At 39.5% G+C, this 15,342-nt stretch overlaps 1 protein-coding gene across 8 annotated transcripts in view; it reads right to left on the bottom strand.

The window, feature by feature from the left end:
• Positions 1–341: 341 nt before the first annotated feature.
• Positions 342–15,342, bottom strand: part of LOC146458542 (atrial natriuretic peptide receptor 1-like) — a 65,631-nt gene continuing 50,630 nt past the window's right edge. For 6 of the 8 annotated variants that reach the window (XM_085091015.1, XM_085091016.1, XM_085091014.1 and 3 more), the window contains 13 exons: positions 15,224–15,301; positions 13,787–13,891; positions 13,625–13,696; positions 12,716–12,881; positions 11,551–11,700; positions 10,792–10,975; positions 9,758–9,898; positions 8,266–8,389; positions 7,625–7,693; positions 5,439–5,637; positions 4,288–4,386; positions 3,707–3,798; positions 342–3,113 (listed from right to left, as the gene is read on the bottom strand). In XM_085091015.1, the coding sequence (XP_084947141.1) occupies positions 2,775–3,113; positions 3,707–3,798; positions 4,288–4,386; positions 5,439–5,637; positions 7,625–7,693; positions 8,266–8,389; positions 9,758–9,898; positions 10,792–10,975; positions 11,551–11,700; positions 12,716–12,881; positions 13,625–13,696; positions 13,787–13,891; positions 15,224–15,301 (1,818 nt within the window). In that variant the 3' untranslated portion in view covers positions 342–2,774. The remainder of the gene's footprint in view (positions 3,114–3,706; positions 3,799–4,287; positions 4,387–5,438; positions 5,638–7,624; positions 7,694–8,265; positions 8,390–9,757; positions 9,899–10,791; positions 10,976–11,550; positions 11,701–12,715; positions 12,882–13,624; positions 13,697–13,786; positions 13,892–15,223; positions 15,302–15,342) is intronic. The other 2 variants (XM_085091020.1, XM_085091018.1) reach the window with 1 other exon arrangement.

Genomic DNA, 15,342 nt, shown 5'->3' with positions numbered 1-15,342 from the left:
CCCATGTGTTGCAATTTCTTATTCATGCCTGACAAATTTCTTCTCAGGTTTTGCACCCATTCGGTTCGCAATCTATTTTCGCGACCCATGATGATTATGTTAAAAGTTTTTAATTTTGCTTCTCTTCTACATACTATACAGGAAAATGAAAAAGGCAGTTATTTCGGTAGGAACCTCCCCTTAAAGCCATATCCGCTTCCTTTCTTGTTATAATTATTTACTGTAACATACTGAAACTACCTTCTTGTCTTTCTTTAACGTTAACCAAACCTACCTGAATCCTTTTCATTTATCTACCAGCCTACCCAGTAACTACATACAATAAGTGCACAGGCTCATCATTGCAGTGTTACAATTTTTATTGATCTCGAAAACTTCACTTTAGACATGGATAGCAATAAAAACGACCTTGAATACTTCAGAAAAGAAGGGCACATTTTTGTCCTGTATAATATGTTACATTTACAATATATACAAGTTGTTTATAGTTATATAAGCAGGCATTTTAGTTATAAATTATATTTGAGTTTTATAATACAATATAAAATACCCACTTAATTTTACAATTTGTTGACCAGATACCCTTACGTTTCCCTTTTCCTTTTAATACAGTTGAACCCCGCTAACTCGAACAAAATCCGATTTCCCCTGCACTGGATTTGACCCCAATTTTTCAGTCGTTTGCTATTAGCTAATTTGTCCATCCCCGGCCGCCAACTCGAACTAATTTTACTTCCCGTTGTTCAAATTTACCCCAATAACTCGAACTCTATTTTAAAAATAGGTACGCATTGCGAACATGTGGGCAGTGCCTTGTGTAGTGCGCGCATGCGCTGCGGACCTGGGCCCAGTTGGTCGAGGCATGGTTAGCGCTAACCCGGGTTAAATGCCATGACAACCTATAAGTTTTAATACCTCTTAACCAATGGTTAGCGCTAATCATGCTTCGAGCAACTCAGCCCTGTTTAATTACGGATACGCTCACTCACTCACTCACTCACTCATTCTTACATGCCTGACGACATAGTGGGTAGAGCACTATACGGTGCACTACCCACAAAAACGTCGGTTGGTTAACCTCAAAATGTCATAAAACAGCTGATCTTTAATCTTCATTGATAACGTGATTATATATCTTGTTAAAATTTTGGCTAAAATTCCCAAACTAAACGTTCTCCTTAAAACGCTGTTATAAAGCAAACTTATTGCACCAAAGTGACTCGTGATTGTGAAAGAATGATAAATCCATCAGGATATGTTATTGATTGTCAAAAGAATACTCGAAAATCAACACCAACCCTTCGAGTTAGCGGGGTTCTACCGTATTACATGAAATTTTTGCGACGTTTCAAATTTCTTGAATTTGAAATATGCGGCGTATATCACAACATTAAATTTTAGCGAATTTTCTCAAAACGTGTCACTTAAATCTTGCAATTTGGTGATGGAATTTCGTGATTCACTATAAATATTTGTTACTGTGCTTAATATGTACTTCACTAACATACGTTCAACTAACAGGTCGACTCTACAACTCTACAACGATAAAAAGTTGTTTGAATAAAATGGTATTGCTGTAAACTTACATTAAATTACAAGGAAGCGATTAATGAAAAGTGGGGGATTGTACAAAGGAAGTGTTCCAGGAACTAATAGAAAGTGTCGATGAAGATGTTTTTGAAAAAATAAATTATTTTGATAGTTATCTTTGTTTGTGCCTGTAACCTGTTTTTCTAAACTGAAAAATAAAATAAAAGTCGCTCAATTTTCGCGCCATCAAAATTTCGCGACACTTTAATTTTCCGTTTTTAAAAAAAAAATATCTGATAAGGTAATCTTTAAAGTTTTAACCTTTCAAGAGTCATGTGATCATGGTCAGGATAGAAATAGAACAATCGGGCCAAATTTTCAAGTTATGGACTCGGAGACATTGCTAAGAAGTGATCATGATTTTTTCGTCTCTTTGGGAAAATCGCCAAATGATGTGTTGCTCTTGGTGATCCAGTAGTATCCATGCATGAGAAATGACGTAGGTCCTTAAGGGCAGTAAGACTAGTCAAACAAGTTTTCACACCGGCATTTCATTAAAAGAAAAGATCAATAGGAATTCAATCACACTATTTCGGTGATTCTTGTTCGTCGTTCTCTTTCAATTACATACAACGAGCTATAGATACTTAGCTCTCAACTTATTAGTGTGATGGATTCTACACTACAATGAAGATATTTGATGATTTGCCTTATTGTGCGCGTGACAAACCTGCTGTCACGCAGGACGCTAGAGTGAAACACAATGCGCACGCGTAGATTCAACTGAAGGAAAAAGTTGGAAACAATATAATTAAGCTCACTTTGAAATTGAAATAAGGTCAAAAATTACATCAACTTACATCAAAAGTGTTTTCGGGTTTAAAGTCCGTCTTCATTTACAATATTAGTTTAAGTTTTGTGCATTGTCAATTGCCTTAATAATTGTCATGCGCATCATAACTTATTGACGGGATCGTTTGATTGTTTCTTTATCAAACAAGTTCTATACGAGTCCATAAGCTCATCGCAAGATGGCTTTGGAGTACAAAACGTTTGTTGTACTCACACAAAAGAATGCCACATCTTGATTTCTGTTTTCGGTTGGCAACACATCTCCAATATTTCCGATGGGTATTTCGTTTTAAATAATGGTCTCTTCTGGCTTACTTGCTTTGCGCAAAGGACATTTTCAATCCTTACATAAGACGTGGAACTTCAATTACCAAGGTAACCTAGACCACCTTTCATACATTGGTCTGCTGGTTTGAGTTCGGTTCTGTCTTCAAATGAAAGCTCTCTCTAAATGAATGCCTCGCGATCGGGGGATCCTCGAGCTTCTGCCATCTCTTAAGAACCGGGGATCCCTGGGAGCTACGGAACTGACTGCGGCGAAGTGACGGGGAGCGTTTTAAGCCGCCTCCTATGGATGTGGAAGATCCAGCAAGCGTACTCTTGAATCCCGGAAGTGAAAGAAGAGGAGAGTCCGAGGGGATGCCATTAGGCACTCGGGGGGAGGGTCGAGGTCTGTGGATTGGCTTCTGATCTGCATCCAACAACCAATAAGTGACCACATTTCCTTTTCCCTGATAAAATAAAGGTGTGTTACAGCAGGCTATGTAAGGTGTAGTGTTTGAAAAAAAAAAAAAGACATTATATTGAGGAGGTTTCACTCTTTATCAACTGTTTCTACGCCGAAACAGTTGAATCCCAGTAACGCAAATACCTTCGTGTTAGCATACATGAGGTCACTTAACTGTGAATAAGAATATGCAGTATACAGAGAAACGTTCACAGTTAAAACAATTTTAAAACAACTTTCTATAAACATGCCTTTAATCACGCGTACGTACACAGACTTCAACGTTTTGGAAGTAGCACAAAGGTGTAGAAAAACTTGATTAACTTTCAAGCACCAGTGATCGCCTTATTGCCTTTTTGACACAGTTCCCCCAAAATATCTAATTTTTCTGCAGCGTCATTATATTGTGAAATGCCAAGAAAGAAAGTAATTGGCCATGGCGGATTGACCGCAACCAACACATACGAGATATTTTCTCATTTTTCTCCAAGCTCGTTCATATAATATCTCTAATGCAATCTCTGGGCCGTGAAGTGAAAGCGAAACTACACCATCTCTTAAAAAAAAATTCACGCCAATCTGAAGTTCCTAGCTTACCTTCAAGTAAACTTCGCCTCTGCTTTCAACAATAAATCCTCCTAAAGCTTCCAGTATTCTTTTTGTGACCTCACTAATGTGGATTCTTAGAGCTATAAAAGCAAAAAGTGACAAACTTAATTCTATAACTGAAGTAACAAGCAATTCATGCGTTGCAAATGAAGCACGGCCTATCTAACTTCTGGAACTGAGAAACAATTGATCGCCCACGACAGGAAAAAAACCTTTCAACACTGCTGAAAGAACATTCTAAGATTTTTAAGATGTGTATGTGTGTTGGGGTGGGGGAGGGGGGGGGGGGTGGGGAGTCAAGGCTCCACCACCAAACTCAGGCTATCCCAACAGCTACGCAGGCCAAATGACAATTTTGTTTGTTTGTTTGTTTTTGTTTTGTTTGAGTTTTCCACTGCATAATGCTAAGACAGACAAACTGAGAATGTCTCTAATAAATGTTTCTCAAGAGACACAGGATCACAAAACTGCGTAAGACGTATAACTTTTGTTATACGCAGTTGAAAACATACTTCGGAATTTGGGCAACATGAATGGTTGTTATTATAATTTTCAATAAGAACTCTTACGTTCTCCATTAGATTCCATTCTGGAGGCAGTGTTGACCGTGTCACCAAACAAACAGTACCGCGGCATTGTTATTCCAACCACGCCAGCTACTACAGGACCTATAATGGAAAATAAGTGCCTGGTTTACAAAACATGCGAGTGAGTGGCGTACTGACTGACTTACTGACGGACGGATGTAAGCACGAACTGTCAGTTTGACTGTTTCGCTAACTGACGAGCCGACTGACGGTTAACGTATCAGACGGACGGACAAACGGACTCACCAACTGACTAGTCGTCTGACTAAATGACAGGCTGACTGACTGTCCGACTGACTGACCTAACAGACGGACGGATAGATGAATGGATAGATGAATACTGGGATGGATGGATGCTAACATGTTGATCAAATTTGAATAGAGTTACCGTCTCAGGATGCAGCCCACAAACCATTTTTGTTGTACATCAAGGAATCTTTTACACGTGATTGAGTTTGTAGCTTTGTCACGTGACTTGGGTCCTGAAGGTGACGTGACAAAATGTGCAGGTAGATCACTGGAAACTCGTATCTACAGTCTTGATTTACAGAGGGAGACCCCCACCCTAAGTCAAGACAGAGGAAACGAACTTCCATTGAAAAAGATTCCTTAAAGGAATCGCAAGCTACAACTAAAATTTGGATACTGAAAGGCAACTCTATTCAGATTTGTTTAATTTGTTTACTTCTCTGTTTGCCTGTTTTTCTAGCTGTCTGTTGTCAGGTATTTGTCCGTTTCTTGTTTTGCTGTTTGTGTGTTTGTTGAGGCAATTTCGTACTAGGTTAGGTGTTACCTATAGACCTTTTTCATAAATGACATACGAATTATTATTCTTTTCGATATTTGTTAATTGTCACCTTATTTTAGGAAAGAATTATATTGAATTTTAAACATATTAACGAGGCTAGTAAGGCTAATTTTCATGACAATAAAAAAGGATAATAATAATTTATCGGACACCATTTATGAAAAAGGTATGTTCCAGGTTTGAGTTGAAGACCTAAACATTTTTTCTCGCATCTGTTTACTTAGTTTCCATACTTGACGAATAATATACGAAACCCTTGCTTTATCGCTCAGTCGGGTTCAAAGAACATTGAGCATATGTTTCGTGGTACTGACAATAGTCTTACCACTGTGAATTCCAACACGAAGCTTGAGTTTATGATCACTTTTGTGGCGAACTGTAAAGTCTTTCTTCACAGCCTCGACCAGGTGCAATGCCATGCGCGCTATTTCTCCCGCATGGTTATGTCCATTTCTGATTGGTAATCCTGATACCACCATGTATGCGTCACCAATTGTCTCCACCTGCCGGGCAGAAGGAGCGCACTAGAGTACAAGCAAACAACGGCACAAAATTGGAGGTTGAACGAGCCACTACGTTTAACGTTTTTAGCGAAAAAATATTTATGTTATTATTTCTTTGAATTTAAGGTTTTACACTTTGAAAAGTAACAGCTACGAACTTTATTGGCTTTTGATATGTTTATGTTTGGATAACGAAACTTTAATTTTACCTGAGATTAACAACGTGAGCTTAATTTATTCCTTTGAGATGAACGTGATACATCTTAATATGGAACACACTGTTTGCCTCACAAGAGTTTCATCTTTCGTCTTAATAAAAACACTCATTCTCACACAGGTACAGTATATTCAAACGTAATGTAAGAGTTAACATTCGTGGGAAATTTCAAAGTAATACTGAGTTTATGTCTTGATGGAATGAAACTTACAAATAGATCAACATTTATGAGCAGATGTCGATAAATTACGTTAAACGTTTGTTTTTGTTACTGAAATCTCCTTTAAAAACGAACAATAACACTGGAGTTTATACAGAACCTTAAAAATTTAATTTGGAATTATTTTACAAAACGAAACAAGGACTATGTATTTTACACACATTTTTAAACAAACAGGTTCCAAGGATCAATTTTTAGGGACAAAAATATCATAGGAAAGCTGAGTAGATGCAAGCTCATTTTAGTTAATGCCTTAAACACTGCATTATGCGTTATTTGTTTAATCAGCGGTTTAATCGGTTTAATAATTATTGGCTATAAGCCGGTGAGCAATAGCTACGCTTAACTTCAAACAGCGCAACATTATAGCATGTTTTAAAGACTCGAGCAGCAAATCGGTTTACTTGCGGTTTACTTGCGTTATTAACCCAGACACTCCCAGAGTTTAAACTTGAATCAGTTAATGCTACTCCCGGACTCCAGAAACTGCGAGGAGTTGGGTACGAGTGAGGGATTATGGGATCGTTTGGACGAGCCAGGGAACTTTTAAAGTGGCAGTGACAATCATTTGTGGAGGAAACATTGGTCTAGATGAAAGATATTTAGCACGAGCTTTGCTACCCCGAGAAACACCGAAAAATGCGCTTATTCATCGGTGCGACGTCCATATATCTGTTAGCCTAATCGCGTTGGGGAGAAAGGATTGCGTGACGAGCCAAAAGAACCTCTGCGAGGGAGGCTATGCTTCCGTATACCCAAACCGCGATCTCTTTATCTCCCACCGTACCAGTCTCCCCATAAATTCTGAAGTGGGGAATTCTGACTTTGGCGTCGTCGGAAAAAAAATCGATTCGTACCCGATACCCTAACGCCTATCCTCGAACAAAGCTGCCTCTCATCGTCATCTACCTCAACGGGCGTTCCAACGCGCCCCTGACCAAACGGAGCGATGAGAGGCGGCTGTGTTAGCGGATTTTTCAAAACGTTTCTTGGTCTGAGTTCACGAACTCTTGGGAGTGAAAGGGCGTGAAAGAGTCAGCATTTTACGTTAAACTTTATTTATGTCCAACCTCCTTAACATAAAGCGGTAAAATATAATAAAGGTAGAATGAGTTTTGTCAGCAACACTGAGAAGCCGACCATAGCCTCACCTTTGATTGAGACACTCCACAAGTGTGGCAATAACATGGTGCTACCATGCTAGCTCGACTAAGTCTTTTTTGTTCTTGTTTTGATTTTGATTGTATGTGGTTGTTGTTGTTGTTGTTGTTGTTGTTTGTTTTGGTCTTTTTGCTTTGATCTGTTCATCTCATTGTTACTTTTTGAAGCGAAACCCATTGCTTGGTGCAGGAAAACTGAGGCAAGCGATTTTGCATTCTTTCGTCTCTTTCTATTCTGTCCTCCCCTCTTGACTATCCTGTAAGAGTTTTCTAGTAGCTTATTTGCATCGAAAGAAAACACGGACTGAGAACTGAGACAAGAACAATCTGGATCTTAACATTTTTTTTTTGATGCTGCAAAGGCAACACGAGAAAACCAAGTGAATAACTGTGCCAAGAATGATATCTTACCTTGTACACATCATATTCACTTATGATGTCATCAAATAAGGTGTATAAGTCATTTAGGAGAGTGACAACCTGCGGATAAAATAGATTAGGAGGTTAGTTTCAAAACGAATGTTCGGTAGTTGATATGGCAATTTGACCAACGTAAAGAGATTCGAGTACTGACGTTTCGAGCGTTAGCCCTTCTTCAGAGCGAAGGACGAAGAGTTAACGCTCGCTCTGGCGAAGGGCTAACTCTTTAAACGTCAGCACTCAATCTCTTTATGGTGGCCAAATTCTGTCGATAATACCAAACATGCGGATAAACTACGCAGCCTAATTCTCTTTTGAGTACTTGTGAAAATGCGGATTGAAAATGGGCATTGAAGCTAAAACCTACATTCTATATAATAAACAGGTGTCGTGGATGTAAGAAATCGCCGCCGGGTCTCATTTCTTCTATTTCAGTTTATTCCAGTTTAAAGCTGATCTTTTCGAAACGTCACATTTTTGCTAAACTCCTCCCGGCGAATCTATTTCCATGAACTAAGTTTTCACTAAATTCCGTATTTAAAAATGTTACGTTAACCGTAATTGTACTCAGTGGTGGAAACTAGACAAAAATATATCATGGACCTTAAAGTTTCATTACGGGGAAAACTCACCTGAAGCGGAGAACTCTCTGCAGAGAGTTCGGTAAATCCAACAATGTCACTGAAGTAGATGGAAACTTCATGAAAACTTTCTGCCTCAACTTCTTTTCCTCTCTTGAGCTGTTCCGCTACCGGCCTGACCAAGAAAAAGTCACCAAATGACAATCAGAATTTTGAGGATAGAGCGGTTTTCAATTGAGTGTCGAAAGTAATTTCGCGTTTGCTTTGGTTTTACATTACTATGCTCTCGATTGGTTTACAAAACTCGCGCCACTTTCTCAACCAATGGGAATCCAACCCAAAACCAAAAATATCGTGTTTTCGCCGCACGGCTTTCTCGCGCTTGGCGCCAGTTACATGTATTTGCTTCGAATTCTGATTGGCTCGTTGTGTTGTTTACATCTGTTGCGATTAACCAGAGTAATTACTTTGGTTTTGGTTTTACGACACTCAATTGGAAACCGCTCTAAGCACTAAAGACGCTGTTACACTGAGCAATTTTTCACGCAACTTGTCTCGCAATTTCGTTGAGCCGTTGGGACACAAGTTGCCCGAACTGAAAACGTTGCGTAGTGTAACATACCCTGCACATGCCTCGCAATGGTTTTGTTGCAGTCACAGTTGCACGAGGTAGAACCAACCTCTACGTTTCGCAACGATTGCGGCAACAAAAAATTTCGAGACGTGTTCATTTTGGGGCATATTACACTTGGCAACGATTCGTGCAACTGGTGTCACAATAAAACTGCGAGACAAGTTGCAAGAAAAATTGCCTGGTGTGGCAGCGCGTTAAGTCTTCCTCTGAAAGAGCAGTTTTCATTGCCTCTCGAAAGAGCAATACCAAAGTAACCATTCTGGCCAATCACAACAAATACAAACAGCACAATGAACTAGTCAGAATTCGAAACAAATACGTGAAACCGGGTTCAAACTTGTGGAAATGCGTGTAAAAAGAATGACAGGGAGCTATATCCCGCCGGGGATGAACGTATATCATGACTAGGACCTACGGATACTAATCGGAGAGCCTTAAGAGAGAGAGCCTACTTTTGTTACTGCGTATACGTTCTGCGCATCTTGAGGTACTCGGGTTTCCTATGGGTGGTGCCTTCTAATTCAGGGATATTTTTGCGCAGTTTAAACCTTTGCGGAGAAAGCAGAACTTAGCAAGTGCCGGCTCTTGGTATTTAAAAAGAAAATTGGGGGTAACCATGCATTTTTCAGAGATAATAAAGCTTCAATTTGATATAGAAAATGCCATACAATGCTTTGAATTTTAGCACTTTTTAGAATTATTGTTTTTTAATTATCTCTAAAAAATGCGTAGTTACCCCCAATTTTCTTTTTGGATTCCAATAGCCCTTGCTAAGATCTGCTTTTCCCGCATAGTCATAAACCGCACAAAAATACCTCTGTATTAGTAAGCACCGACCTTAAATATTTTCTGACTTAAGAAGAGATTGAAAGATTATAACAAAAGTAAAGTTCTATATGTTAGACACACCGTGGAAGCATTCTTTCCAGAAGAGCGTCTGTCTTTTTCTTTTCCTCGACAAGTTGTCCAGTTCTTTCAATCACAAGCTCCTCCAGGTTATCCGCGTACTTCTCCATCATGTAAACCACATTGTCAAAAATGTTTGTTTTCCTTTAACAGAAACAAAAAGAAAGAATGTTTTTATGTAGGTATACTTTTCTTTTCCTGTTTTAGCGCTTGGGTTTTAGCTTTACCTTTATGTTAACTTCACTAAATGTTATTTAATAAGTTATTTTCATTACCAATTACCACTGAAAGAAGCTTTAAATATTGTTTGTACAAGTGCAATCATTACTATTTACAAGTATTTTTACTTTTATTATCTCATTACAATCTCCTTCGGTGAAGGAGTAGTTAAGGGAAATTCAAAAAACTTCTCCTCAAGGCAAAGTGCGTCGTCCGCGAAAGCGCAACTGAGAGTGATCCTGGTAATCCAAACAGTCTTACACTGAAACTAAATTTAAAAAGCTTCTGGGAAACGTTTCTGTTTAAGATTGGTCGAAGAGTGGAGAAGTTAATCCACTGAATAAATTCCAGCTTAGTGGACAAAATGTTGAGAAGCATAGATATAACGATTTCTCACACCCTGCGAGCACTGTACTCTTCTATAGCGGATAACTTTACCCAGCGGATAAAAGGGATCTTCAGATTTGACTACGAGTACGAGAGTGAGTGACGAGTACAACTTTTCAAATCTAGTTTGCGTGGTTTAGATAACCGCTTGTCACACCAATCTTGTTTCTGGGGTCTCCTTATCTGCTGGTAAACAACGGGAAGAAGAGAGAGTTCTGGGGATGGGACTGATTTGAAATTTGAAAGTCGTACTCGTATTCTAATCTGAAGGTCCCTAGATGTATTGGTTGGAGTACATTTTATCCGCTGGGAAGAATTATCCGCTCTTAGGACAACAGGGGCCTGGTGTATCGAAGGGCACTTTGTTCGCAGGGTCAGTTTCTTTGGAAGAAAGAAGGTAAACATAAAAAGAAAAGTCGCCATGGACTCACATTCCGTTGTTGGTTAAAATCTTGTTCATTATTTTCTTGATCTCGTGGAAGTCCGGGCGTAAGTCTGGATTCTCTTCCCAACACTGTTTCATCAATTCACGTATCTCCTCTACTCCCGTGATCAACTCGGCCACGGTCGGTCGGAATGGTGGGAACTCGCCGTTTTGCACTCTATTCACAATTTCTAAAGAGGTCGAAGTGACAAAAGTTATTTGGCGTAGATAAACTATACGAAAGTTTTTAAGTAGGAACGAGTTGTGTTTTATTTCCATAGATGATCATGAATGTCTTGTAAGTGTTATATGACAGTGACAGCTCATGGTATCAGAAAAGGTGGTCGCTTACGATGGATTCTAATTGTGGCGTTTGAATGAAAACGTATTCAATACTTTACGACAAGACAGATTCCTATTCTGAGAAATTTTGGTTAGGGTTAATCCCAAGGATGTTCAGTTTCTCAGCAAAATTGATTAGTTTTCCGTTAGCATCAAAGGCCTGAATTATTTTGCACTATTTCCATATATGTACTCGTTTTTTCAGGATACTATTAACGCGAATTTCACGATTGCCGTACACTATACACTGTATTTGATGAAAAACGCTATCAAGAATAGACCATGAAGATGGCTTTGCCCCAACCCCTCCCCTCGCTATGTGTGGCCTCGGCACAATTAATGTCACACAATGTAATTCTTCTTCAGTTACATAACTTGCACAGTACACACCCACAACAGCAATAAAATTCGAAGTACTCAATACCCTTGGGGTCCATGTAGCTGGAGCTGAAAGGTCCTTCACGCGTGTGAAACTCTTGTAGGATGATAGCGAAGCTGTAAACGTCGCCCTTCTGGGTCCCCCGGGTGGGGCGACTGGGAAGACGTAAAATTTCCGGTGCCACCCATAGCAGGTCTAAAACAAGACAACGTGACCAAAAATGAAATACATTCACCAACTACCGGGATAATAAACGCACGTTTTGAATGAATAAATTAACTCCAACTTATGTTTACATTAGACAGCGGGCTGTTTACACGACAGCAGACAACTGGCACGGCCCTCATTAAAGTTCATATGGTTCCGACAATTCTACCGCATCCGTTAACACGACAAGAAAAACAGAGGGTAATGAGCGGACAAAAAGGTTGAGTAGTGCAGAAAAATTTTGACAAAAAAATGACCCAAGTTTTACCAGTTGCGGTAGGGGTTTTATAGGCCTCATTATTAACTTTTAACAAACCGACGGCACTTTTCATTGGTCTATACTTTTATAGACTATAAAATGACGCCATAAAATGTTCAAAACTCAAGTGGAACCACGAGCGAGTAGTTTCACCATTTTATGGTCTATAAGAGTGTAGACCATAGAAAACTGCCGTTGATTTGTTTTTTACAATAACATGGAAAAAGTACGAGCGGAATTGGCTTTATTTTCCGCTGAGAAAGCGCGTGCGTCACATCTGACGTCATTCTTATCATCTGAGCCGGGTTATTCGAGAGCAAAGAATCTTTTGGAAGAATTTTTACCGATTAGTAATTAAACTTAAATCAAAGTTCACGTTAATCCAGGATTAGCTTAATCGGGCTTTGAACAACTGGGCCCTGTGCTCTTATAGACAATAGCTACGAACCAATTAGCGGAACTTATAACCCAATTTCGTACTCGGGTGTTTGCTACTTTTTAAACTCATATTGCATTCGCACGCCTTTTACTTTTTAAACAGACATTATTATAGGCAATACAGAGGAACCGTGAGTTCAAATTCCACCAAGAACCAAATTTTCTTTACTTACAAGGCTAGTTACCCTAAGGAACTCACCGGACAGTAGACCTCATTTTAGTACTCAACATACACTTCAATTTAATTTCTACCAAATTTCACGGGTACTAAGCGACTCACACACTTCGAAATTAGTTGATACATGCCTCTGTAATACGCGTGCTCCGACGGATACGTTTTCGCTTGCTTGTCTTTAAAGGTAGGGAGCCCGTAATCAGCGATTTTCAGTACCCAGCGGCTATCCACCAGACAGTTGGGAGACTTCAGGTTTCCATGTGACTTGATGTCCGTGCTTTGAATATACGACATGCCCTGGGAAAGAACAAAGGGCAAATAAAATTTAAAAAGATGCATTCTGGAAAGTATGATGCACGTGAATGCTCATTATTTTACCACAATGAAGAACTTGCAAATTTTGCCATATTTTGTCATGATTCATTCAGTGCCTAAACACCTTTTTTTCCTTGAAAGTTGAGGGAGGTTGTTTGATAGAAATAATAAGACTTTGAAGGGGTACATTTCCGCGGAACGGAAAATGACTAACAACAAACGAAACCTATCATAAGGCGCTGTTTAGAGCATTCTTTTACACACGGTAAACAATCCGACAAATTTTAACAACTTTGCAATTTCAGGAAGGGATCAATATTTATTTGGCCCACAGGCCCTCATTTTCGGTGGGCTGATAGCCAGAGGTGTATAGTAAACAAGGTAACTATTGCTCATAATAAATATGGCCGCCTGAAACCAACTACATTGAAGTTCCACTCTCAAATCCCATTCCCCAAATTTTTGCTCAAATCCCAGCTTCCAGCCCAAATTTTGCTCCAGATCCTATTCACAGTGCCCAAATTTAATGATCAAATCCCATCCCCAGTGTGTCGAATACCCATTTTTTTCCATTGAGAAAGGACAAATCCCACTTTTCATTTTACCTCCTCAGCAACTTTAAACAAATTTTTAAATCAAGAAAAATTGTTTAAGCTGAGAAACTATATACTATTTATGCACATCAAAATATCACTCACTTTCATATTTTGGTTCAGTGAACTTACCTTCACTATATCCGAGACCAGCGAAGCTATAAACATGTGATCCAGCTTAACATCGTCGTTTTCCAAAATTTCCTTCAAAACAGAAAGTCAGAGCGGTTACTAGCAGCAAACACACAGTACATTGATGTAAGGAAATGTTTTGACCCACTGTGAATTCCCTACCTGTAGGCTTCCTTTGGAACAGTACTGTGAAACAATGCAAATGTTGGGCGAGTCTACACAGGCGCCGATAAAGGGATTCAGGTTATCATGTCTTAAATCGCGCATCTAAAAGAGAATTGTTAGAATAATTACTGTAATAAGAGAGTAATTAAATAAACGAATGACTATTACAGCAGATGGAATTAAGATAATAACTAATCTTTTTTAAGAGGTTTTTTGAATTATATATAACTTCGCCCCAGGACCTCTTCTGGCAGAAAGAAGATAGGCCCTGGGAATAGGCTGTGTGATCTAATCAGTCAGTGGCTTATCTACATGTTACCACTAAGGAATCATTCAGATTGAATGTAAGGAGTGCCCCCCCCCCCCCCGCCCCTGGGCGCTGGGAATTGAGGTTTCACTAAAGCCCAGAGATGTATCCTAAGTATTGTTTCTTGACAAAAGTCTATTGTTGGACTTACAGCAGCCTATTGTTAAGTAAGATATATATCTCAACTTAGAAGGGCTTCGTGAGTTTTGCCTCAGCAGGAGACCATGACCCATGGGCTCCTGGCCCCAGGTATTTAAGTCCTACGCTCCATGTGACACTCACACGTTGATGAATCATTATGATGATGGTGGTGGTGGTGAATATCCAGGATTGGTTTTTGGACGAGTTTTATTCCAATTAGAATCGATAAAGTTCAAATTCACTTTCACCTGACTGCCAACTTTCATGCACTCTCCTTCCTTCTTATGCACTTCGAGTCTCAAAGAATTTAAACAACCTTTAACTCTACGTCGACTCTCTCTCTCTCTCTCTCTCTCTCTCTCTCTCTCTCTCTCTCTCTCTCTCTCTCTCTCTCTCTCTCTCTCTCTCTCTCTCTCTCTCTCTCTCTCTCTCTCTCTCTCTGTCGTTTGACCTGTTTTCCCAATACGTAGATGCCTTAAGCCCTGGTCAAACGGCACATGATAGTCAATGATAGTTGATGATAGTCGATGATAGTTAGAACTCGCACGGCTCGTTTGACCACCAACTATCATGCGCTATCATCGACTATCATTCACTTTGAGCATGTTCAAATTCTTCACGATAAGTGATGACAGTTTTTCCTGGTTGACCACGCGCATGATAGTCGATGATAGTTTTTCGGTCGGCCGTTTTCTCTACCAGCGCTCTCTAGATTCATTTTCCGTAGTTCTTCCAACAACTGAAGGAAAACGGAAAAGGCTGTCGCCCTCTTTCGCCGCGAAAAATTCATCCTCGTGAAGTTTTGTAACTTAACGCGACGCCATGTTTGCAATGTTTACACTCGGCAGGTGCCTAACACTGGGGCCTTACGGTGAACTATCCTCGGCTCAGCACGAGTTTCTTTGCATAAGCCGTTTGACCACCACCTTAATAGTTGATAACAGTCGATGATAGTCAAAACTAACAAAACATTACACTAGTAATACCTGTTTAAGTTCCATTAATACGGTTCTTGTCAGATCTACACTTTTCTTAGCAAGCCGTTTTACTGCTACCAGGTTTCCCTAAGAAAAGAAGTGGAATAATTTGTCAAATGTACCAGGTA

This window comes from Pavona decussata, unplaced genomic scaffold, assembly GCF_977016875.1.
Source record: "Pavona decussata unplaced genomic scaffold, jaPavDecu1.1 SCAFFOLD_233, whole genome shotgun sequence".
Classification (NCBI taxonomy): domain Eukaryota; kingdom Metazoa; phylum Cnidaria; class Anthozoa; order Scleractinia; family Agariciidae; genus Pavona; species Pavona decussata.
This window is presented reverse-complemented; position numbering and strand designations above follow the sequence as displayed.